Source organism: Hippoglossus stenolepis, chromosome 10 (genome assembly GCF_022539355.2).
Source record: "Hippoglossus stenolepis isolate QCI-W04-F060 chromosome 10, HSTE1.2, whole genome shotgun sequence".
Taxonomy (NCBI): domain Eukaryota; kingdom Metazoa; phylum Chordata; class Actinopteri; order Pleuronectiformes; family Pleuronectidae; genus Hippoglossus; species Hippoglossus stenolepis.
The window spans coordinates 7,295,959-7,320,521 of record NC_061492.1 but is presented as its reverse complement, the minus strand read 5'-3'; the positions used below and the strand labels follow the sequence as shown (position 1 = coordinate 7,320,521).

Below are 24,563 nucleotides of genomic sequence, written 5' to 3'. Positions count from 1 at the left end.
AGGAAAGGGGGGGGGCTCTTCCTCTGATGCTATTAATTAGCAGTGCTCCATTGCTCTCAGCTTTTTGAAGCTCTCCATCTCCTTTTGTTTCACCCTCTCTTTCTTTTTTTTTTTTTTTGTGCGGCCTTCCTTATTGACTTTTCAATTTTCCTCTCACATCCACCCCCTTGCACCAGCAGCAGCACCAGTGCTTCTGCGGAGGTGCCCAGCCCAATAATACCCCCAAGCCCCACTCTCCGAGACGCCGGCTGGGGAGCCCTGAGAGCTGGGCCGGCCCTACAGCTCCCACCAGCCCACCGCTCGCTCCCCACGAGACCGAAATCAAAGAGAGAGGCCCTTAAAATATAACCATGGGTATAATGAGGGTGCTCCAAAGAACAATAAGCATATACACCAAAGGAGGGAAGAGAGTAGGAGTACAAAAGAAAGAAGGATAAAACTATAGGAATGTTGGCCTTGGTGTTCTTGAGACGTGAACAACAGAGGAGTGGAAGGAGAAACAAAACAGAATGATACTGTGCTGCAGGAGAGAGGCCAAAGGGCCACAGCCAGTGGTGACGGTAGCCGGGGCCACGCATCTATCCAACCATGTATCTGAACCCAAAACAACAAGGGGGTCTGCCGCATGCCTCTGGAGCTGAAGGAAGCCGAAGGGAGCCAAAGGGAGCACGACTAATTTCTGCACAACAATAGGCCTGGATGGGCGCCCACACAATGGCAGGTGCTTTGAATAGCAGCAGGGCCCTTGCAGCGGGGATCTTCTCCTCTCTCGCTCCGAGGGCTTGGGCCCTGGCTTGTGTAACCTCTCATTTTCAACCTGGCTTCCCTTTGACTCATAAAGGATGAAAATGATCTCATGGGGCGGCCGGGGGAGCGGGAGACGGGCAGGGTTGTGAGGCACAATCCACAGCAAGTCCATCTGCGTTTTCCTTCTCAGCCTTTTTTCTTATCACTCTTTTCTCTCTGTTTACATCCGCTGTGTCTCCTCCGCTCTCTTTTGCCTGCCTCACTCTTACTTACTCCACATTTTTTTTTCACCTCATTCTCGCTGGGTTTTTTTTTCTCCCATCGACTGTTTGTGTGTTGTGTTATTTTCTGTAGCGCTTGTGTTTGTTGTGCTGCTGCTGGGCTGTCCTGTAGGCCATGATGCAGTGGTAAAGGCAGTTTTCCCCCCACCTTAAGAGCATTCTTTCCGGGGTCACAGGGTCAGGCTTCACAGATGTCTACTGCAGACACACAGTTGTCTAAGGACTGCATCCCTGGGAGTAAGCATTTGTACTAAACAATGCAGCGTTTCCCCTCCTCACTTTGGAAAATGTTAAATGTTATTTTTTGTCTTTTTTTTTGGTCTCTGTTCTCATTGTTTTATATTTCAATGAAGCTATAGAGTGAGTGTAATTTTTCCAAGGTGGAGCTTTTTTTTTGTGTTTAGATAATGAGAGCGGGCGCTGGTTATCACAAGATAGTGGTGTTTTCTGCCTGCTTTCATTCTTTTAAACACTCCCCGTCTCCCGAAGTTTCCTCCAATTGTTCTAATGGGGCCTTAGTCATCCTTGCCTGATGGCGCAGGGAAAAGATGCTTTTAAAGGTCTTTTTTCTTTGCTCGCTACGTGTTGCCAGGAGAGGGAGAAAAAAAGAGGAAAACATGTAGTGACTGTCCTGAAATACACACGGAGAGACGGATACAAGAAACCCTTGAGTAAGCGGCGCAGGGGCCAAACAAAGAGCAACCCCTCAATGAACAGAAAGACAATATTTGAAGGATATTTGAACACCTCCGTGTAGCCTCGGTCTCAACAGATAAATTGTAGAGAGGAGGGTTTCCTGAGCCAAACGGCTTTCATTAAAGGGAAATCAGTTTGTGCTTTTTTTAAGGGGGCGGAGCGTAACCCTGGTATAAGAGAGGAGATTGCAGCATTTAACATGCAAGTTTTGCCTGAGAACATGGGAAAGTGTGTAATTGGAACAACGTTTTTTAAAAAACCCAGGCACCGAGCTATCCTCGAATATCTCGCTCCTTTTCATCTCGCCTTCCCTTGTTCCTGCGTTTGATATGGTGCTCTCACTTCCCCCTCCAAACATCCCCCCTGTATTCTGCAAATTGATAACCCTCTAAATGAATTATGGTAAATGCATAATGAAGGTTTTCTCATGCTTCAGCCCTGCAGCCAGCCAGGATGCAGCATCTCGTTTGGCATGTTTGATTCGTTTTGTTGCGCATTTAGCCCCAGTGTTCCTTCAGAGTGTTCACTGCTTGGGGCATGTAAATAAGAAATTATCCTTGCTGACTAACATGGCTAATACCTCCTCTGGGGTAATCAAAAATTATTAGACGCTCGCTACCAATAAACATTAGGGCTCATGGCACCAGCCACTGTCAAATCGCTCACCTCCGCCTGCTCCCCAATAGCCATAAAATGGGTGAACAAAAGTGATCAGGTGTGGAAAAAGCACTCTGGCTACGTGGAAACTGAGAGACCCCGCAACTGCCATTATGCCTAAAAAAGCAGCCCTTGGCTTTAAGAGTCATTAAAGCATGTACTAGAGTGGGAATCAGACTAGAAAATGAGCTTATCTTGCATAATGCCCTCAAAAGCTTTGCATAAACGTGAAAGATGTGCGCGTGAAAATCAGCGGCAGAGAGGAAGCACTGGGATTGTAACACACTTCCTTTATCATCCTCCCACTCTCTTGGACGTGGCAGCATGGTTAAAGCACTACCTGTAGGGTATAGCTGCGCCGCTCGGTTCCAAACATGCCGCCCTGTGTAAGCCCCGGTTTACACAAATGAAAAACCACACAGCAAGTGAACAAGCTATTGCCGGCCTTGCTAAGCCACTCGACTCGACTGCGTGCCGTCTGCTGGGAGGGACCTTTGCTGTGATGTGGGGCTCGGACATTAAGGGGGAGGAGAATTGAGAGGGTGGGTGTGGCGGAGGAGATTAAAGAGCCAAGGGAGGCAGAAGAATGGAAAGAAAGTAAAAAAAAAAAAGAGCACAAGGCCCATTGGTCAAACACAAAGGGGGAGAGAGGGAGAAGAAAATTTGAAGTCAGGGTTAAACTCCAAATAAGCACACCTTAAACGGGTCAGTGTGAGCGGGCAGTCAGGGTTTTTTGGAGTTTCCCCGCAGGTGTGCCTTTGACAGACTTGGCCCCCGTAACCTCTCTCTGATCTCGAGTGGGGCCCCGGGTCGGACACAGAAGAAACCGGTGGCATCTCGCCGCCTCTGCCTCCCATTCTACGTCTATTACATTCACACACGCATGCTTACACACTCTGTAAACACACACGCAAACACGCAGCCAGACGAGGGCAAAACAAATCTGGTGAGGACTAGAGCAATTGGATTATCACCTCTTAAGGGTGACTCCGAGGCTGACCCCCCTTCAGGCTAGGCTGCTGAAACAAGACGGAACATTTCCTGGGAAAACACTCTCCCTTTAAAGAGCCGAAGCGCCGACGTCCTTGTGAAAATACAGCGGCAGCAGCATTAATGGACGAGGAAATGCCCTTTGGGGCACACGCTCAAATCCCTTTTAGCCATACTACATCAGACCTGTGTGCACTCCTCATCATCACTATACACCAGAGTAATCAGCAGTGGAACATGGGTGTGTAAACCCACTGGATAATGAACTGACACAACAGCACTGCACTCTTTGTTTTTGGTCCAAGCCTTTGGGTATAGAAGAGAGAAAAAGTCGCTCTCCTTCTACTGTAGCTCAATCATGATTACTTCCCTTTAACAGTTTCCTTTCTGCTTTTTAATTATACCCAACTCACTCCCAGATAAGCTGGTCTTCATCTACTTCTCGGAGAAAGAGAAAGAGGAGAAAAAAAAAGAAGAAGAGAGAGAGAAAAAAGAAAAACGCTTCCCCCAAGCTTCGCCTTAATGGCGCAAAACAGACATTCTCCTCAGCTGCTGTCAGAATAATCTGGGTAATTTTTTCCCTATGTTCTCCAAACATTAGTTTGCACATTAGGCTGACCCAGTTAATGTGCCTTTCCTGCTGTGTAGGACCCAGTTCCTGGCCAAGCTAGGCCAGGCTGGGTTGGGTTGGGCCGGGTCGCGCTGGGGGCCTGTTCATGATTACGGACCAAAGGGACCAGGCCCCAGTCAGAGCCGAGGCGGAGGGGCGAGGGAGAAAGGGAGAAGGAAAGGGTGGAAAGGAGACGATAAGAGGAAGAGCGGGAAAGCTGGAGCTGCAGAGTGGATGGAAGGGCAGAGTGGTGGTGGTGTTGTGGGTAGAGGAGTGTTACTGGAAGTGGAGCTGCATCTACTGGCAGTCCTCATCCTTTTTCAGCCTCTTTTCTTTTGCTGTTTTCATGTTGCTTTTTTTTTTTTCTCTCTCTCTCATGATCTGTAGACTTGGAGCACAGGGTCAGAAGAAAGACAGAAAAAAGAGAAGGGAGAGAGGGAGAGAGAGCGGAAGAGGAGGAAGGAAGGAGGGAGCTGAGGGAGCTGATCATTCTCTTTAATCACATTCTGGATGAGGGCCAGGTAGTCTGCGGTACCGAGAGCGAGACACGGAGGGGTGAGTGAGGGGAGAGAGTGTGAGGAAGGGGGTGCGGGAGAAGGAGAGATGGAGGAATAAATGGAAAGAGAGGGGGAGAGAGAGAGAGGTGAGGATGAGAAAGGGACTTATGGAGAGTGGGGATGAGCCTGAGAGCAGAGCCCCTTGAAACAGCCTGAAGTGCAGCAGCGCTTAAGCAAGGGCGCACGTTTGCCCACACATACCATGTCTGTGTGTGTGTGTCTCTGTCTGTGTGTGTGTGTGTGTGTGTGTGTGTGTGTGTGTGTTTGTGTGTGTGTGTGCGCACAAGCCAGAGTGACAGCCATTCCCGTAAATGCCCGCGAATGCTGAATCCAGCAAGAATCTGGTGTTAGAGCAGAGGCAGGGAGAGATCCATTTTAAAACTATGTGCATTAACTATACTTTTCCCTATAGATTAAGCACTCCACATGAATAATTTAGCCTCTCTTATGCTAATGGGATCATGAAAGTATCCCCTCCGTGCCGTGTTTTCTCCCCCTCCGCAGCAACTCTTCTCAGCTTTCAACAATGGCCCTACCCCTTCCCAACAAACCATCAGACAGACATATTGCACTGTTTTCACAACAGGCACCTGACTAACATGGGCCTGACATGTAGCGGCAAGGCTAAGATTGCACATAGTAGCTGATTGAGAAACACTGCAGCCATTGTTATCCTTATGACACATGCACTGTATATATATGTGTATTTGGCTTGTTTCTCCATTGGCTGCTGCTTGCTTCCACTTGTTTTCACTGCAGTGGTGGGATGTAACGAAGTACATTTACTTTGTTACTGTACTTAAGTACATTTACTGCGATTGTACATTTACTGTACTTAAGTACTTTATCTTCAGATACTTTTACATGTTCATATTGTTTTTAGTTATTAATTAAGTAATGAATAATTAGTCCATTGATCCTGTGTTTCCCATAGAATTGATTAAATATATGGCGGCAACAGGGGTGCACGTGCACACACACAAAAGTGACTCTCCCACGTAGCAGATTCCGAGTGACAGGTACAGAGAGTGAAAGAGAAGTTCTCGCGTGAGAGAAAAAACTGCATTGCATGCTGCTGGATTGTCTGCGTGGACGGTAAATAAGTTATGGACCACAGCATTTGTGCCGTACACACCAAGTTGGATATCTCTTATGCTATTATTCTAAATGTACAATTTTTTAAAAATATAATATACAAAGTAGTGTATATATACAATATACAATTGGCACAGTTGAGGATGTAGTAGAGCGTTGCATTAGAAAATAGGCTCAGCACATACTTTTACATTTAATACTTTAATTATGTTTTTTTCTATTTATGTATGTTTTTTTCTATTTATGTGTACTTTCACTTTAGTTAATGTGTGCATGTTTGAGTACTTCCTCCACCAGAGTCCCTGACATGGAGAGGTTTACTTTGCATGATGTCTGTATTCTCGACCAGTGGGCCCGGTTTTGTAGGAGGCTGCTAAACTTTCTGACGACCTCGCTGTGTTTTCTTTTTGAGAGGGGAAGTGGACATATCCTGTGTGTTTATGTCTTTCTCTGCTCTTTTTTGTTCGGCCCCTGCCCACACGCACGCACACACACACACACACACACATTTAAAACACATACACACCCTTGTTGCTTCAGCATTGTGTTGTGGTGAGGTGGGGGCACTGTGTAAAAATTATCAGTGCTCCAACAGCTGGGAGTGAGAGCCATGAAACAGCAGGGCTTGGGTCTGCTTTATTGTTTATCTGTTGTTTATGGGCCAGTGTTCAGCTTTAATTACTACACTAAATTAAACTCTAACAGGCACTTAGGGGGAAACCGGCTACATGCATGCCCACACACACACACACACACACATACACACTGTATACTTTATATACACAGACACACCTCACTGATCACTCCAGAGTTGCAATACACAGTTAGCTACTAAACTGCTACAAGGCTTCCATCTTGCATTTAGCTGAGATTGTGGAGTTTTCTCTGTTGTGGTTTAAATTTGTTCGTTTTCTGTCTTTCTCCTCATTCAGTTTTGTGTCTCCTTGAGCCATAAGTGTAGCTGTGAAAAAAAATGGAGGTGTGGAAAATGCCCGATTCAACAGGCCATCGTTCGTGCTGGGGCTCTCTGGGCGGACACAGGGAGTCGTGTCCCCACCAGGAATGACCCTCCCCTTTCTCTCCAGTAAGCTCAACCACAAAGACCTTGCTGAGTGGGGCGTCCCGGCGAGGGCCAAGGGAGCTCACCACACTCCCCACGCATACATACACACACAAACAATCACACACACGCACACACACACACACAAATGTACCACAACTCCATCAAGCGCAGCATGCTCCCTTGGAGCCGAACACTCAAGCTCTCCCTCTCTTCCTCCCGTTTGCTCCATCTCTGCCTCTCTCGGCCTCTCTGGGGAGTCTGTCTATCCGCAGAGCGTGGGGGATTGTTCAATTGCTGAGAAAATGTACAAAATGCTTTTTCTCCTCTCCTCTGTTGAGCCTTTTCCAGCTACAGTAGAATCGGGGAATTGTACAGAAAGCCCCTTTGCTCACCCACTCAAGATGTCAATGTGGATTTGGTCTTCATGCATAGCTAATAATTACAAGTGTGGACTGGAGCTGAGGCACACACACATGCACACAGACTGAGACACGCACATACAGCGAGGGGGGGGGGGAGAAACATTACCTACCGTGCTGATTCAGTGTAAGGGATTTACATTTCATGACTGAGTGCATTTGACTGTATCGTGTTTGGTGTGGGCAAAAGTGCAGAGCATTTCATCACGCTGCTCCATCACACTTTAGGTGTTCAACATAGTACGGACACCTGCTTGGAGACGTGCGCTATCTTAAGGCACGCACATTCATCAAGTTTAACTCCCTGCAACTGATGTTTCTGATGTCTCCAGATAAGCTTGGAGGAGTTCCACGGGACTGTTAATCAAAATGATGTGCAAACACGGCCAATGAAGTTATTGTGTGTTACCGTCTGAACCATCTCCCTTTAACCCGCTGGGACTTGTTTATTTAGCCAGAACATAGGGAGTCGCTCTCCGCGAGTCAGCGAGTGAGAGAGCAGAATTTGCCCTGAGGGCGATAATTCACATTTTCTTTTTTCCGGAGGGAAATTCAGAGAAAAAAGGGAAGTAAAAAAATAAAAGTTTGTTGTGAACGATGGGAGGGGAGAGGTTGCAGACATTTAAGTATTTTTCTGAAACTGAATCCTTTTTTCGTATGTGTCAGAACCTTTACTGGCACTCTTTACTAACGGCTATGACCACGCTTCACCCTGGTTTATAGCTTGATAATAAATTATTCCACGAGAGGGGCAATATATATATTTGTGCACTTGTTAAACTGTTTTTTTGGCAAAGATTCACAACAATGCTCGGTGCTGAGCTGCAAGCCAGACATTTTGGAAGTGAATTTTCTTCTGAGACAGTGTTGTATAACTACACATACAGCGCTTATGTGTGTTATTAAACTTTACTCTGCTGTGAATCCCCGAACATCAGCCAAAGGCAAAGGAGGAAACAAGTTAAAGTGTTTCACTCTTTGAGACAGTTTGACTTGGCCACCTTCAGATACGAAATAGACCGGAGTCCCATATTCAACACGTTGATGCTTCTGGATCAATTTTCGAGGTAAATGTTTTTCAAGCCACCGGCACACGCACAACCCACCTTTTCAAGATGGAAAATCGGGGAAGAAAGTAGATGTTTTTGTTGGCAGCCGAAACAAGAAAGAAAAAAAAGCACCGCTGGACTCAAACTCTTTTTCTCTCTCGCCTTCCTCTCACTCTCTCGCATCTATCCCGTCGTCCTCAACTGATCCGCACCGTCACCCCTTTTAACAGGGGCCAAGCTGTTAAAGACCCCATTACCGAAGTGAAGCACACATTTCACATTTTCTCTGCGGACTCCAGAGTGTGGACTACAAATTTTATGTGGAAATGTATTGAGATAGGGAGGCCAGTTCATGCGTGGAGCAAGGAGCGGCGTGGAAGTGAAGGAGAGGAGGGAAAAGAAAAAAAAAAAAAGGTGGAGAGGTTGGGGAGGGAAGGCTCTGTCAGAATGGAAGGGCCAGAGTCGGGAGTCAGCGAGCGCTTCAAGCGTTAACGTAATTGCAAGAATGTGAAAAATGAGGCGGCAGGGCTCCCGAGCGGAGCGAAAGGTCAGAGCATGCCTCACACAAAACAACTGGCTGGAGGACGGCCTCATTAGACCATTAAATCAGCTGCCCTCTCTCTCTCTCTCTCTCCTTTTCCTCGCTCTGCCTACTTTTTCACCTCCTCTGCTCGTTTCACCTCCGTGCTGCAACAGCTCTTTTCCCAAATCTCTGATTCTATTCTTTGCTGCGTGTACTTTTTGTTGTAACTTTGAACCGGTGGATCAAGTGTTTAGCGCTCTTCCTCGTAGGTCAGGCTCTGGTCCCTGATCTAGTCTACGTTGGCCCGGTCTACGCAGCACCAATGCGCGGTGCTGTACCGTAACTGTCTTTGGCCCGTATTGATCCGCTGTTACTGGATACGGTGGGGAGAGGAGTCGATAAGTGCTCTGTGGATTACAGGTCACTTGTACTTATGTGTGTAAGATAATCAATAGGCAGTGCATTTCTTTCTCTCACCCCTCCGCCCTCCCCTCCCCTCACCGTTACTCCTGCAGACTCCATCTCCCATGCTGCTTGCATTTGCAAAGAGGAGTGCAAAAACCCTACGCTCCGTCTTCTGACCTGCGTTTTTTAACTTACGTTATTACTTCCAGATCCTCGATCAACATAAAAACCTTGACTTTAAGGAGAATCTATTTTTTACTGTGGGAGAGAAAACCTAGTGTTACTGTTTATCTCTCACTGCACTTACCCTGGAATCATCCCGATCAGGATCAATCAGTGTGTCACATTATTAACTGTACCTTCATTATGCTAATACAAACATCTGGTCAGACATCCAAGCCCGAGCTATCATCCTGTGATCCAACTAGTCCTGACACAGCCGACCACAGAGGTCTGCTGCGGCCCCCACTCTGTGGTCAGTAATGCTTCAGGAGCTGCGAGTACCGCGAGGACGAGATGATTCACACAGCCCCACCACAGATCCCCCATCGACCATCACGTCCCATCGATACGTTTGATCGCTTATTGGCAAAGCGATTGTCTCGAACGGACACAGCAAGCGGCCTCCACTGTGCGAGATAGCTGGTGTGAGCGTGTAAGGAGTGCTTGAGTGTGTTTATATATGTGTTGGTGTGTGTGTGTGTGTGTGTGTAGCTGGTGTGATGAAATTTCATGCAAAGCCCTGGACACTGCCAGAGGGCATGCAGACACAGAAGGAGACCCACAAACACACACACACACACACACACACACACACACACACACACACACACACACACACACACACACACACACACACACACACACACACACACTGTGCCTCCAGTGAAAGGAGATCTTGGTGCATTCAAAACAAGAAAGGAAAGGCCAAGAGCTCATCATCTGTTCTTTAGCTCAGGCAGCAGTTGCATTTAATAAACAATCCCAATCGCACGATGCACTGATGTTTGGCCTCACCTCCGAATTCAACTAACAGCATGTGCTTTTGATAATTTACATGTCAAAACGGATACAGACCATGACAGAAATACAAGGCGGATAACTGTGACTTCCACACACTGTCTGTAACAAATTCAAATGCATTTGTTTTTAAACGCATTATTGCTGTTTGGCAGGTCGTGTGCGGGATAACACAAGGCTGACTGAGACATGATTAGGGGCTGTTGTGCAGGGAGCAGAAAGTTAATACGGTTTAAATGGAAGCAGGAACTGGCAGAAATGTAGTATTAATCACCAGGTTTTTTTGTTGAGCTCTCCAAATAGCAACACTTTGGAAAGCCCGTCGCGAGGTTGTTGTGCTACCGTGGCTGCTGCACTTGAGGTGTAAGAGTGGATAAGCGTGTTCATTTTTAGGTGTGACTACGTGTTGACATGGACGCCAGTCAAAAAACAGGATAATCCAACGTGGAATAGGAAGCACTGGGGTGTACATGTATAGAGGGATGTGCCACCTATTCATTGCAGATCTCACATTAAATGGGGTTAAATTGAAGCGCTGGCAACTCCGCTCATGCATGATGATTAATATGTCCTGTGTGGATCTATGCCCTCATATCTATGTATGATTATGTGGCAGTGCTTGAGTGTGTGTGTGCACGTGCCCGTTTCTGGGGCGGCTTACCTTGTTCGCTGCTGTTGTCGCCACTCTGTGAAGCGTGTCCCCCGCTGGAGGGCCCCGGTGTGCCGGCCGAGTGTGTGGAGGTGGCGTCATCGTGGTCTCTCCAGGAAGCTGGGTTCTGAGGTTTTGCAGAAGGGAGAAAAAGCGAGCGTGGGATCCATCCGTGCATCCATCCACATTCCCCCGTCCAAACCGCAAAACCAGGAGCGCGGAGAGCAGCGAGAGGGGGGGAGGGAAGAAGGGACACAGAAAGAGAGAGAGAGAGAGGAGCCATGTGAGAATGGTGGAAACATGAGAGTGACATCTGTATGAGTCGACATGAGGGTGAGGGTCCTTGGTCTGCTTACATTCCCCCGGCAAGGCGAAGAGCCCCAGCGAACAGACAAATCAACAAAGCCACTGTAATAATAGATGAACAAAAAGGAACGAATGCACTAAAGCAGCTGGCAATAAGTCAAAACAGTGTAATCAAAGTGTTTCATTAATGCATGAAAGCAAAACGCAGCGCCGTTAATGTGGCGTTTGATTTTGAACGCTGCGAGCCGAGCACTCGGGAGTGATTGTCTAAACACACATGGCAGAGCCCAGTGGAGTTCGTTTATACCATAACCAATTGAGACTTCCGCGTCAAGTGAGAAATATAGAGGTAAAAAGTCCAAACACACCACAGCCACCATTAATCATTACCACTGTCAGAAGTGAAAATAAGATATGACAGTGATTCTCCTGCTAATCTGCCAAAAATGTGTCCACGCCCTCGCTGTCGTACACACACGCCCACAGAGGCCTGCAGGAATACACTTACGCACACATGCTAATGACATAATAGAGCAAGAAGTATAAACACACATGCACACACACTCTCTTTTATATATACAAACACACGCAGAAAAGAGTGTTAAATCTCAGTCGGCCAGCTTCAAAGAAATGTCCGTAAACAAATTCAAAAACTTTCAGGGCGACTTTCTTTTCTCCTTTTCTCTCGTCCTCCCCTCTTTCCTGGTCAGTCCCACTTCCCTGTCCGTGCACACAGGGAAACAGGGTTTTTATACTGTACAGGAAAGGCTTTATCAGTGCCACATGAAGGCAGGCTGGAGGGGGATTTCCTCTGCCATCCAGGCAGATAGACGGAGATCACGTAATTTACTACACTCTCAGACAGGGTTGATACAGCCTCCCCAATTTAACATGTCACCTGAGCATGATGACAAAATGTTGGCCAACGTCCGCCCCGACATCGTCTGGGGCCCAAGAGAAGCAGCCCCATGAGCAGAGCCCAAGCCAAACAAACACAGGCCTGCACCAAGGCTCCCCACAAACCTCAACCCACTTCTCAGTTCCCGCTCTGGTTGTTTTGTTTTTTTCTTCCTTCCTCAAACACACACAAACACACACACACACATATACATACGGAGAAGCAGAAGAAAAAAAATGTACACGCCACAGAATATTTCAAGAAAGAGAGCGTTTTTACCATTTTGTCTAACTTCAGTAGTGTTCCTGATGAACTTCTTTTCCCTCAGCTCCCCGCCAGAGAGGAGCCTGCCCGCCTGCTTTGTTGCCCCAGTCAGAGTGAGTTGTACTGGAGGAGGACAGACAGGATAGGGCCTGCAGACTAGTGGAGGTTTGCTGGGATACAGAGGCTACGAGACGAGCGGCTGCTGAGGCTCCCCTGGGTGCGCAGTCCTGATGTGCTGCGGCTTGTTCTGCTGCGGAGGCGAGGCTGCTGCTATGCCCGTGAGCGAGGCCCTTTTATCTGCTAAGTTTTTTGGGGAAGGAGGGCTGTTTTCTTAAACAGCTCGGAGCCGAAAACAGCAGACAGAAACACACAAGGCCCTTCAGACCCTCCGCTCCACTCAAGGCCCTCTCAGCGTCAGCTGTTCGCCGAATGGCAATCAGATAAAGAGCTCGGAGAATTGCTCGGGAGAGGGGCAAGGAGACGGGGTGAACAATAACCCATGCGAGGGTTTTTTCAAGTGAACGGAAGGGGAAAGTGTCGCCGGCTGATGGTGATGGGCCAGTGATCAACATATGGTCTGTTTTCTGTTGCTCTCAACACAGCCTAGTCTCGTCTGAGTGAAATCAATAATGTGGGGAAAGCACATCAAACGTCTCACACACTTTAATTTTGCCTTTTGTCATATGAAACACAGAAGCAGAGGTAAAAAACTAATCCCAGACTCCCGGGTGCATAATGTATTTAAGCAGAGCTGGTCTCTGTGCAACCGAACGGGCTGTTGTTGTTCCAGGAGAAGAAAATGACTGGGTTCTGCTTCCTCGCAGTGAGACACACTCTGCCAGCCGCTCGTGAGACAGACCTGAACGACTACGCTCGCTGCTCTCACACACTCTGGCTCACTTGTTCTCTCTCTCTCTCTCTCTCTCTCACACACTTGCCAGCAATGGCCACAGCATGGTTTTAATGCAACAGCAGAATCGATAGGACTTAATTTAGCTATCATTGCGGAGTAATGTGTCATTTTTAATGGTGCTGGCACTAAATTAAATTCAAAGACACCTCAGCTAATGGTGTTAAAGGGAATGATATTTTGCTGTGATTTGCTACCCTGTGGGTTTAATGGGCCCGTGTGCAGGGATATAGATACAGCTTTGTTAGTCTGGTTCTTATGGGGCAAAAAGCACACCGCAGCACTTTATATGACCCGATAATAATAAAGCAGTGTATAGTAGGAACTATCCATGTCGAGGATATTTTTAATGAAGCACACACTACCCTTTTTTTTTTAATACCTGTAAGTCACCTCTCATTCACAACCCTGTCTGCGGAAGGAGCCGACAAATATCAAAACAACAGCGTTAACTTTCCGCGCTCAACAAGGCGACAAAAGCAACAGCCTTTTCCTTCCCATGAATAATTTAGCGGGCCTCTCCGAGCCACGGAGGGTGCATCATCAGACACCGCACAACACAAACACACACACACAACCATTTTGTCATAATCCCCGTGGGTCTGATAAAGTTCAAACAAGTTGTAAAAAGAAAAAGCAACGAAAGAATCATGTCACCCAAACAGACTTCTTCAACCTACATGAGTAAGTCCTCGATAAAACATAGAGGAAGAATCAAAAGAGGAGAAAAAAAAAAAAAGGCCTCTAGCCCATGTGACTATTCCCTAAAGCTGGGCATAATTAGGAGTCAAACATGGTTCACTCCATGCTCTTCACTAATTGTGTTAAAGAGCAGTGTTACCAGGAGGAGGAGGAGGAGGAGGAGGAGGAGGAGGACGCCAGCAAGCAATCTCAAATAAATGTGCAGGCAGAAACACGCACACCTACAAACACACACACACACACACACACACAAACACAAGAGGACAAGATAGAGAAAAAGATACAAAAGGAGCGTGGTCTCTAGGGGCAGCCTTTTTCTGTTTGCTGGGGTTAGCAACTGGCGGCTGATAATACAAGTTGTAATTAATAAAGCAGGAGACAATATGGGGGAGAAGGCTTGTAGTGCAGCCAGGCCACAGGAGAGCGGGAGAATGCTGCCGTCTCCTCTGCTCCTGTCCCCTGTTTCTCATTTACAAACACCTGCCTGGCACAATCTCACTTCCCTCACTGCACTCTGCCTACATCCCTAGGAATTTCAAATAAAATTGATTTAGCGGCATCATTGAATTTCCCTCAAATTCCCCTGGAACCTGGAGGGGAAGGGAAGAAATATGTCGGTGTAGTAGCAGTGTAAGGTAGGCTGAGAGCTAGCCGTGTGTGTGGTGTGTGTGTGTGTGTGTGTGTGTGTGTGTGTGTGTGTGTGTGTGTGTGTGTGTGTGTGTGTGTGTGTGTGTGTGTGTGTGTGTGTGTGTGTGTGTGTGTGTGTGTGTGAGCTACAGGGATCCCGTGTGCAGAATCGCTGACACAACAGAAACACACTAGTCCATAAATCATAAAGCGACCTGACATTTCAAGACACATCTTGCCACACGGCGTAAACATAGAAAAAAAAAAACTCCTCGCACATTTTTTGTCGGGTTGAGCTCGTAATTACACACAGGCGCTTTAGAAAAGTGTAGGTGCACCTCTATTGAACAGCTGAGCATTTACAACACCCTCAATTATCCGGAATATAAAGAGGCCTTAATTTAGCAGCTAATAATTCACTGCAGCGTGTTTTAACAGACGTGAGGGATTGACTGATTGTATAGATGCTGGAAAACTTTCGCTGAGGCAAAAACAAACAACCTCAGTAGTGAATGGCACATTACATGTGCAAATATGTCTTCAGAAAGAAGAGATTACATTTTTTTTTAAATTGACAACTATTGTGATTCATGGGTTTGGCACACATCAAAATGACACATCCCCAAATATGAAGTGGCAGAAATATAAAACAGACAAGTCATTAAGGATAATTCCACTTTCATTTGTTCCTTTTAACAAATAACTCTAAAATATGAGCTTTCAGATGAGTATGTAAATATATGTCTTTACTGTCATTAGCTGTATATGTTGTGTTTCAATGCAACTTCTCATGATCTCAACGTGACTGCTGAGGGACTATTTTTCATCCCTGGAATGGGAGCATGTGAGACGCAACAAGTGAGCCGAGCCTCTCTCCAGCCACGGTAGTGATGATTAGATATGCCTGCCAACAGGGCCCCGTCTCTGAACACTAATCAAATAGGAAATGTAAGGCCAGACATCCCACCATCACAAAACAATTGTGTGGAACAGACAGAGCAGTCCAAGGCAGCGATGCACCGAGAGAGAGAGGGAGAGATCCAAACATAGTTGGTCCCCGAGGAGAACAAAGCTAGTTGAATTAGAACACCTCCAGAACGGGGAGAGATTCCACGGTTCAGCAGGCCAGCTCGGCCCGAGGGCTCGCTGTCCACAGAGCGGAGGCAGAGGGCCGTGTGTGTGTGTGCCGTGCACGGTGATGTACAAAAACAGGACATTACTAAGCACCCACCTCATACACACAGTAAATCACAACATGGGCACGAGATGAACGATTGCATTACTTTGACTGAACCTGTGACATCACCACATCTGACCAATGGTCGGCTGCGCCCTGAGCCTGTAGCACAGAATCAAATGTAAACAGAAAGCTCTTTTTTTTCTTTCTCCCTTCTTTCCCTTTCCAGCCATGCAAAGTCAAGATAAGCGTCACCATTACATCCATGGGAACTACTATCACTCCCTGAGCAAAGCTCTCCAACACACAGCGCCGAGTCCTGCAAATCCTACAGACGCTCTGTATAACAAACCTGCAAGTGTGCAGAGATTCAAAAGCAGTTTCAAAAGGCATATAAGCATATGCATGGAGGAAATGAGAAGCCTTCTGTTAATATGTGAGCTTGACTGAGGAAGCAGCACAATAGCACGAGACGCCACAAAGGCTAATTCATTAGAACAGATAATATTCAGACACCATTAATTCTATTTGCCTCCCTAATTGGATGTAGCACAGAAAAGACAGAAATTGTATTCATTAATTAAAAAGACAAGAGAGCACACCATTGACAAGAACACACACATTGTACCAACCGTTTGCAAATCTACACCGCTCACCCTCCATCACCTTTCATATGTAATACATCTTTTTTTCCTTTCTTTTTCAAACGGGACAGGGTTTATCTGGGGAGGGCCACCGAGCCCTGGGTGGGCTCACATGGTCGAGACAGTCACCGCGAGCGAAGACGGGAAATCAACAGTGTCAGCGAAGACCTCATCTCGCTCTTATGCTGCAGCATAATCCAATCATCTCTAAGACAATGCAGCATTCAAGTGTAAATAAAACTGCGCTTATTACGCTCCACTGTCAGGTATGAGGGGGGAACAGAAAGAGGACACACACACACACACCAGACGCACACACACACAGACACACACACACACACACACACACACACACACACACATACATAAAAACAAGCTCAATGGGCTGCCTCCTTCACAGTGAAGAGCCTCATCATCTCCAGAAAAACCAACTTTCGCCAAATGAGATGTAGCCCAGGGCTATATATTAAAAATGCATATCAAAGCAAAGAAAAATGGACGTGAGAGATTCTAACTAAATAAATTAGCATATCTAACTATGAAACTGCCTTCCTCTCCGCAACGAGCAGCGAGGACAGAAATGAATAATAAAATAGAGCCAAACACAAACGAATAAATAAAATAAATAAATCAGGACAAGCAGGACAGAAATGTTGCTTCCCGTGCGCTGGTGCAGTTTTGCAGCCAGTTGCATTTTTTGTGCATTGTTTTCAATATTCAAAACACATTTTAGGCATGGAGTCTTTTTTAATTGGACGTGGATATGACTGCTGAAGAAGTTAACTATTTACTAGCCTACAAGGTTTTTAGATCACGGCTGCACTGTTGACATTTAACCTCGACAGTTTCACTTTCTGCAAATATTATCATACACACACTGTACTTAACTATAGATAGAGGCTTTATTGGTCCCCACGGAAAATGTAGGCATCCCAGTTGCTTCAAACAGATATTCAGGGCAAGAAATACACTTAAGAATTATCCAGGTGAAGTAAAAGTCGAAGGCTCGGTGAGTGCTTAACAAATTTATCAGTACTATATAAGAAAATACTGAACTTAAGTGGGTAAAAACGTAACCTAAACTCAGAATCAAACATATTGTGCAGGGCTGTGCAATTATTATATCATATAACATAAAATGCTAAATGAAGAAAACATATTGTGCAACTAAGGTGCCGGATTCTTATTTATTTAAAAGAATAACTATATGTCGGTGTCTGAAATCACTTTTCAGCTCAGACACAGATCTAAAAGCAAACAAGCCAAAAAAAATATTTTTGTATCTCTGCTTTATTCAAATCCAGCCCAGCAGTTATAGGTGCTGTGCAATAAAAAAGTTCACTGGTGCCACACCAGTGAATTAAAGCCCCTAAAACGTAAACACCTAATGAGGTGGTCAGTCCAAATGACATCAAGACAAATGGCTTGTCATGCTGCCTCCTTTGTTTATTGCTGCTGCTGATTTGCTTTATTGGCACATCTAATTCTCTAATTATCAAAAAATATATAAAATATATATATATATTTATATATATTCCCTCACAAGTGGACCCGTGGCAAAGGAAAAAGAAAGCTGCAGTGTCTGAGCACAAGGGGAGACACCGTTGGAAATTGGCTTGAGTATCAACCATCTGCCATGAAACTAAACAGGCTAGTTTATCTAATCTCTGCAACATAAACAACAGCATGCCTCATTTCTGCACTTGTGTTGGAGGGCCACAATATTGTCGTTTCTCAGACCGACGTCGGCGTCTCTTTTTTTCCCGCAGCCAATTGTGTTTTAATTCACCTTGTTGTGCGGTGCGCTGCGTGGCCCTGTAAACGCGCCGGGGCTTTCAGAAGGGAATCCGACGCTATTAGGCCTCCAGCCAGACCCAACAGATGCAGCGCAGTGACTCTGCATAACACTTAAATCTGCTTTAATTCCTAATAGGCTTGGCCTTGTGCTGCGCAGATATTAACTAGTCACTTTGTTGCGCTCATTTTTTTTTTACCCCACCACCCAAACAGTACAGCCTGACGCACACAGGACGCAATAATTCACAGATATCAAACTCAATAATACACGTGTCAGCTCGATCCACGCAGCGAGGAGAGCCTGTGTTTATTACACCGAAAAAATGCACGATTTAAAAACCAGAGGAATCGATCCTCAAATTTAAAGCTCCTGTACTTCAGGTGCATATAATTGAATTCAGCATTATGGAGCCTGCAGCCATAAAACGGGGAGCAGAGGAGAGAGCCAGTGCAGAGCAGCAACCACACGGCAATCAATACGAAACAATTAAACACATTAACATCAACAGCAGTGGAAGGCCTCCAGACGAACCATCATATGCCTTGTGAACTTGACATTGATGGTAAGCCTTTAGCCCTGAGATCTATTTCAATAGGCTACCACTTTCTCCACCTCTGCAGCAAAGGAAGAAAAAAATCCACAGCTTTACGCACAGGCCATATCCAGCTCCCACAGCCCCAAATATAAAGCCCCTTTCTTTTTAAATATTGGCCTAAAGCTAAAGCTTACCGCTGATACCCTGCTTTAACGTTAAACCTGCGTAACAGATAATTGCCTCACGTTTTTTCTCTCTCCTTCAGCGTGCAACTCTCCATTACGCACGGCAGCGCCTTGAACACACACACACACACACACACACACACACACACACACACACACACACACACACACACACACTGGAGCCACACAAGCAAGCACGGACGCATTATGCACACATGACCGCCCCTAATCAAAAGACTAAAACAATAACTCAGTCTATTGTATCACATCATAGCTTTTGACCCCAGAGCATCGATCGACAGATTCTCCTTGCAAGAACAGAGCACGCTCTATTTACTGATGGCACAGCGGGGTCACGCACCGAGCGGAGGGGAAGTAGTCCCCAAAAAGTTTGCGTTTTGAGAAGCATCAAAACAAATCTGACTGGGTTTTTTGTCTCCTACTTTCAAAGCTCCAGTCGTGCTCGTGCTCTCCACAGCAGCAGCAGCAGCAGCAGCAGCACACACGCACACCACCACAGCACACACCATGAATACAAGAGGTTGCGTTACTTACGTGATCTGCAAGGTTAGTCGATGATCCCGAGAGCTCTTCGTGATCTGATTTCGAGCTGCCATCCCGTTCGTCGATTACTAGATCTATTGGCATTTTTCCTTTCAAACAGCTGATGTACCGGTGGCAAAAATTGTCGCAGAGCTCGTGCACCTACAAAAAAGGGGTCAGAAAACACCGTTGTTGGTTTTCTTTCTTTCTTTTTTTTTTTGTGGGTTATTCCTTTTTTTTTTCCAGGATGGGGAAACGCTCCATGCAGCCAAGTCCAAGAATAACTCCAATTAATGGGCATTATCGGTCGGGCGAGGAAACAATAGTGAAATTGTTGCAGTGCTTATTATTCTCGGGAGACTGCAGCAACAAGTTGAACGACAAGAAATAAAGAGCATGCCGTTAAAGCTGGCGAAATAATGAGCAGCTGAAACAAAATCTGCGGATCAATAACAGTGTGCAACGTGCGCAAAGAGGGCTGCAGCGCCACTGATCAATATTCGCTTCTGCTGCACAAATAGTTGGTTAAATAAAACGGCATATTTTGTGTAAACTTTAAAAAAATATGAAACTTTCCAATGCAATGCATGCCTGGTTTATTTTTTTTTTAATATCTGCTATAGGACACATGCACGTTTAATAGTATCAGCTCCATTAAAAAGTACAGGGTGTGTGTGTGTGTGTGTGCAGGTGCTCAGAGGAACATTCACAATATTTACCTTTTCTAATTCCAATAGGTGAAACCGTAATACTTGTATGGCTTGTATCATCTGAAAGGGGAGAAAATGTGAAAAAAAAAAAAATTATAATATCACAAATCAATCGATATTTTTTTTTTACACGTGTGCAGGATTATTATTATTATATGATATGATAATCCACTCGTCATAATAACACAGTGGAGCAGCCCGCACCACAGCCAGCCAGGGAGAAGAATACATATTTTTTGGAGTCATTACACACTGCATGGTCAGCTGGGTCAGTTGGAAGGGAACAATGACAGCGGCTCATGTGGTCACACAGCTTCACTTCGGAGCTGATCTGACATGTGTGCGGAAGTTTAAATCATATGTTCACTTTATTGACAGTGTGGATGCTGCGGACACTCCAGAGTGTATATCCCCCACACTAAACAAGGCAGGGTGGAGGCTGCTATACAACCGCAGCGATAAGCGGCGGTCATTGAGAGGCAGAGAGGTCAGAGAAAAAAAAAAGTGTGCAGCTTACCAAATTGTCCAACTCTGGATTTGATGAAAATAAAGGTTTTTCTGCTCGGACCTAAAAAATGACACACACCAAATGTCAAAGTTAGTTTGAGATGTGCGTAATGTGTGCGTAATTTTCCAAACTGGCACGTCATGATGATGATAATGCAACTCCAAATTTCATAAATGACACAACGTAAATTTTGCAGAGAACACACACTATCATTTAACCTTATTATAAGAAAGTTTTCTGCTGCAAAACATTATGAAGCGGGCAGACAACCATGTGCCATGACGCAGCCACAACATCCTAAAATATATGAAAATATTTTGTTTTAATATTTCAAAATTGACCTGTTTGGCAAAGACTGCAATGTCCTCGTTGAAGGAGTCTGAGGAGCAGACGTCGCCGCCTGCTACGCCGGGCTCCCTCGGAGTACACGTCGCCAGCTCACACTTCTCAAAAACCAGTGCGAGCAGTGGGAATAAAGGGTGACTGCAAGAAGGGAAACACAGCCTGAGCACAAGCGGCACACCGGCTCCACAAAGCCCACTGCAAAAAATGTCCAAGCAACCTGCGTATCTGTCTTTTCCCATAAAATATCTATCAGTTCTCCTAAAGCAAGTAAAAAACAATGAGACAGTTGGATGAGATCATTTGACAAATTTCTCTATTGTTTTTACGCACGTCTCTTTACTGTTTCCTACGTGGACGCTTCTTAAAATGAGGCAGACAACAACTAAAAAAGGTCAAACTGGATTCGAGATTATTCTTTTTAGAAGCCGTTTTGATTCATAAGAAGGGCTGAGTACACATCTGGATATATTTCAATCTCTCGGTTTGACAAAATGAAGGATTTTTGGACTGCGTGTGACATGAATCGACTGACATTTCTTGCAGTGCAGACTATGAACAGCAGAGAAGTCAACAAAACTCCACAAAAAACAAAACGGACGCAGAAACAAGTTGCTGTTGTGGACTTTTGAGAAATTATACAGTTTGCGAAAATTTTTGAAGTGAAATAATAATTTTTTCAGAGGCGTAGTGAGGCACCGGGGAGTTTAATTATTCCTCCTTAATAGGCCTGTGGTTCGAACATTGACGCAGAGGGAATTAAAATGTGTAAAACTCCTAACTTCTAACAACATGACACAAACAGTCAGTGAAAATCATTAAAAGAAATTAGAAGTCAAATCTATAATCTAAATGAGAAAAACACTATTTTTAAGAAATTGTTAACTTCATACAACTGGTGTAAGTTTGTTAATTTATGTCATTTAAATGTGTGTCAGTCTACGAATGAAGGTAAACTCTGCTCCACATGTGCGTAAAAGAGATGAAGTGGATTTGCTCTGCTACATCCCAGATTATAATGATACACTGTGGATTATAGCACTTTCTGCGCACAAGTGGTGTTGAGCAACATCTGAAAACTAAACACGCTTTCTGTGTTTTAATTGAGAATAATCTCGCAGCAGAGGAATTATAAAGACGCACGGTGCGTAATAACGCGCTGGGTGTGTGTTTGTGTGTGTTACTGCAAATAGCGTTTTACAAAACTGACAAGTTACTGCACGTATCAGCGAGAACGATTAAAAGAGTCAAGAGTATTTAAGGTTAGACAAATAACTGAGCTCTGAAATATTAAAGCAAAGTTTCTAACGTGGATTTGTTATGATGTTGAAAATGTTTCTTTTTTTATTATTATTATACTTCCACGCAGTCTGTGACTTTCTGGCTTGGGCTGAGCACAAAGAGCTTCCACATTATTTTATAGCTTGTATTTCAAGCTCGAGGCTTATACTCTTACTCACTGCAGCCTTGACGATGCCTTCTGCAATGCGTATAAAATTACACATCAACACAACACCCCTGACCAACAATAGAGCTCCGAAATTGTGGTCAATCCTGCACAAAACACTGTCTAAATTTACTGGTGGGAGAGAAGCTCCAACAAAACAAAGTTACAGAAACGCAAAAAAAGTTATAGAAGAAAATAATAATAACAACATGTGCACGCGTATTCTGGTCGTGCAAACCTTACCCATAAATTTGATCTTTATCCCTCTTTAAAACGTCGTTGACAGCAGAGCCCATGCTCGTGGGCATAACGTTTGGATGGGGAGCGTGGGCTCCGTAGTGCTGGCTGGCGTGCAGCGGCGGTCCGTGGTTCAGGTGGTGGACCTGGGGAAGCGGCCGGGGCGCATGCGGGTCCCCGTACATCGACGCCGGGACTCCGTCCATCCCACCGTAGTGGGCCAGCTCATCGTACTGGGGATCAAATCAGAGCAGAAGTCAGCGGGCTGCCCGGTTACTTTCTACACAAATGTGAAAAGTACAGGGGGGGAAAAAACTAAACAAGCATGCCGTCTCGTTTTTGAATACACGCAAAGGAGGAAAAACTAATGGGCTGTAGCTGTGAAAACGCGCTGCAGCCAGGGAGGAAAAAGCGTCAGATATTGTAATATGTGAATACGGTTTGTCATTTACCAAAAACATTATGAGTTTAGATGCTTCCCGAAAGAGAGTTTGCCGAGTGGAGAGAGCGAACTAGTTTGGAGTCTCCTGTGAAACTGCTCCACGACTCTCCGTGCAGGCGGACGGTAAAGGCGCAGGCTGTCACTCTGCTTGAGGAGTAAGGGCGCCGCTGCAAAAATGTCAAATATCGCTGCTTTGATATGAATACTTAGCAAATTCGCCACCACCCGACAAGAGGTTATATCGATACGGTGGCCTCCCTACAGTGGATTTGAGCAGGTAAGTGTAGCAGATTTAAAACCTACCCTTTGCGCCATCAGGCTGCGCTCCAATAAACTCCTGAATCTGTCGTATATTTAATATCCCAGTCCCGGTTAGAAAGTGATTTAGTGGCAGGATTCCTCTTTTCGACCAACTTTGCGAATTCTCCTATTCGCCAGTGTGGTTCAGTTGAAAGCGTAGCATCGAGGAGTTTTGCAATTTTTCACGTTTTCCCTCTTTCCTCGGGAAAAAAAGGCAAAAATGCGCCAAAGTGAAGGTTACAATCGGCCCATCAACAACCTGCATGTAACTAAACTGTCGTGTCTCATGGCTTTTTGCCACTCCAGCTGTCAATCAAAGCCAGAGGTTGTCAAGGTAATGAATGAATGACGGTTGGTGATGATGTTCAAGAGAAGGACGAATCTTTTTAGTCCGTTTTCATCCCGCAAGTCCGCGTCTCCTTTAATGCTTCCAGATCGCTATCTTGTTTTATTATCACTGTAAAAAAAAAAGAAGAAGAGGAGGAAAAAAGGCAGGAGAAATTAAGAGATTGCGACTCAGATCTTTCCTTTTCTTTCCCCCCGTAGGTATTTCGTCTATCTGGCGAGACTGAGATGAGTGAGTGTCAGCGAGTGTTGGCAGGTTGGCTGCTAGCTTGCTTATAGAAACAGAGTCAGTTCGCAGCGCTGAGCGGTGGGCGAATGAAATGACGGATCCCGGAAGTGGTGGTGGCCATAGCCAGTCCTACAGCAGCTCCAGAAAAGAGAGAGGAGAGACCAACTCTTGTGATATGCAGAGTGTGTGCGAGGCGCAGGGACGGCTTCAACTCCTCACTGGGGGTAAAAAAAAGCCAAACCAACGCAGATCCAAACTCCCACCCAATTCCCTTTCGCCGAGAAGAACCCTATAGAAGAAACAGCAGAGAAGGGCAGAATGAGGGAGGTGTTTTTTTTTTTTTTTTCCTTCTGTTACCAGTGCGGACACTTGGGCTGCAACTGCTCCGAGTTACACTGACACAACATTGACTGAAATAAACTGCATGAAGTGGGATTTACAGCTAAAAAGTTCATTTTTAAGCAGTTTTACGCACGGCGCAGCCAAACTTTTACGCACGGCACAATGATCACACCGGGGGAAGATTTAAAAATAATGAATGGATATTTCTCATCCTTATAGTGAAACAAAAGATTATAAAGGCACCTGCAGTTGAAATCACCACGACATCTTATGCACGATGCGTACTTGTTATCAGTTGTGTGGTTATACGT

The 24,563-nt window shown here is 45.5% G+C and overlaps 1 protein-coding gene across 7 annotated transcripts in view; it reads right to left on the bottom strand.

The window, feature by feature from the left end:
* Window positions 1-24,193, bottom strand: part of meis2a (Meis homeobox 2a) — an 81,355-nt gene extending 57,162 nt beyond the window's left edge. The window contains exons 1-7 of one of the 7 annotated variants that reach the window (XM_035167538.2): window positions 23,340-24,193; window positions 22,601-22,827; window positions 20,910-21,051; window positions 20,578-20,628; window positions 20,070-20,120; window positions 19,363-19,512; window positions 10,774-10,888 (exon numbers count right to left, since the gene is read on the bottom strand). In XM_035167538.2, coding sequence (XP_035023429.1) covers window positions 10,774-10,888; window positions 19,363-19,512; window positions 20,070-20,120; window positions 20,578-20,628; window positions 20,910-21,051; window positions 22,601-22,827; window positions 23,340-23,351 — 748 coding nt within the window. In that variant the 5' untranslated portion in view covers window positions 23,352-24,193. Of the gene's footprint in view, window positions 1-10,773; window positions 10,889-19,362; window positions 19,513-20,069; window positions 20,121-20,577; window positions 20,629-20,909; window positions 21,052-22,600; window positions 22,828-23,046; window positions 23,311-23,339 lie in introns of those variants that run through there. The other 6 variants (XM_035167539.2, XM_035167533.2, XM_035167534.2 and 3 more) reach the window with 6 other exon arrangements.
* Window positions 24,194-24,563: the final 370 nt, after the last annotated feature.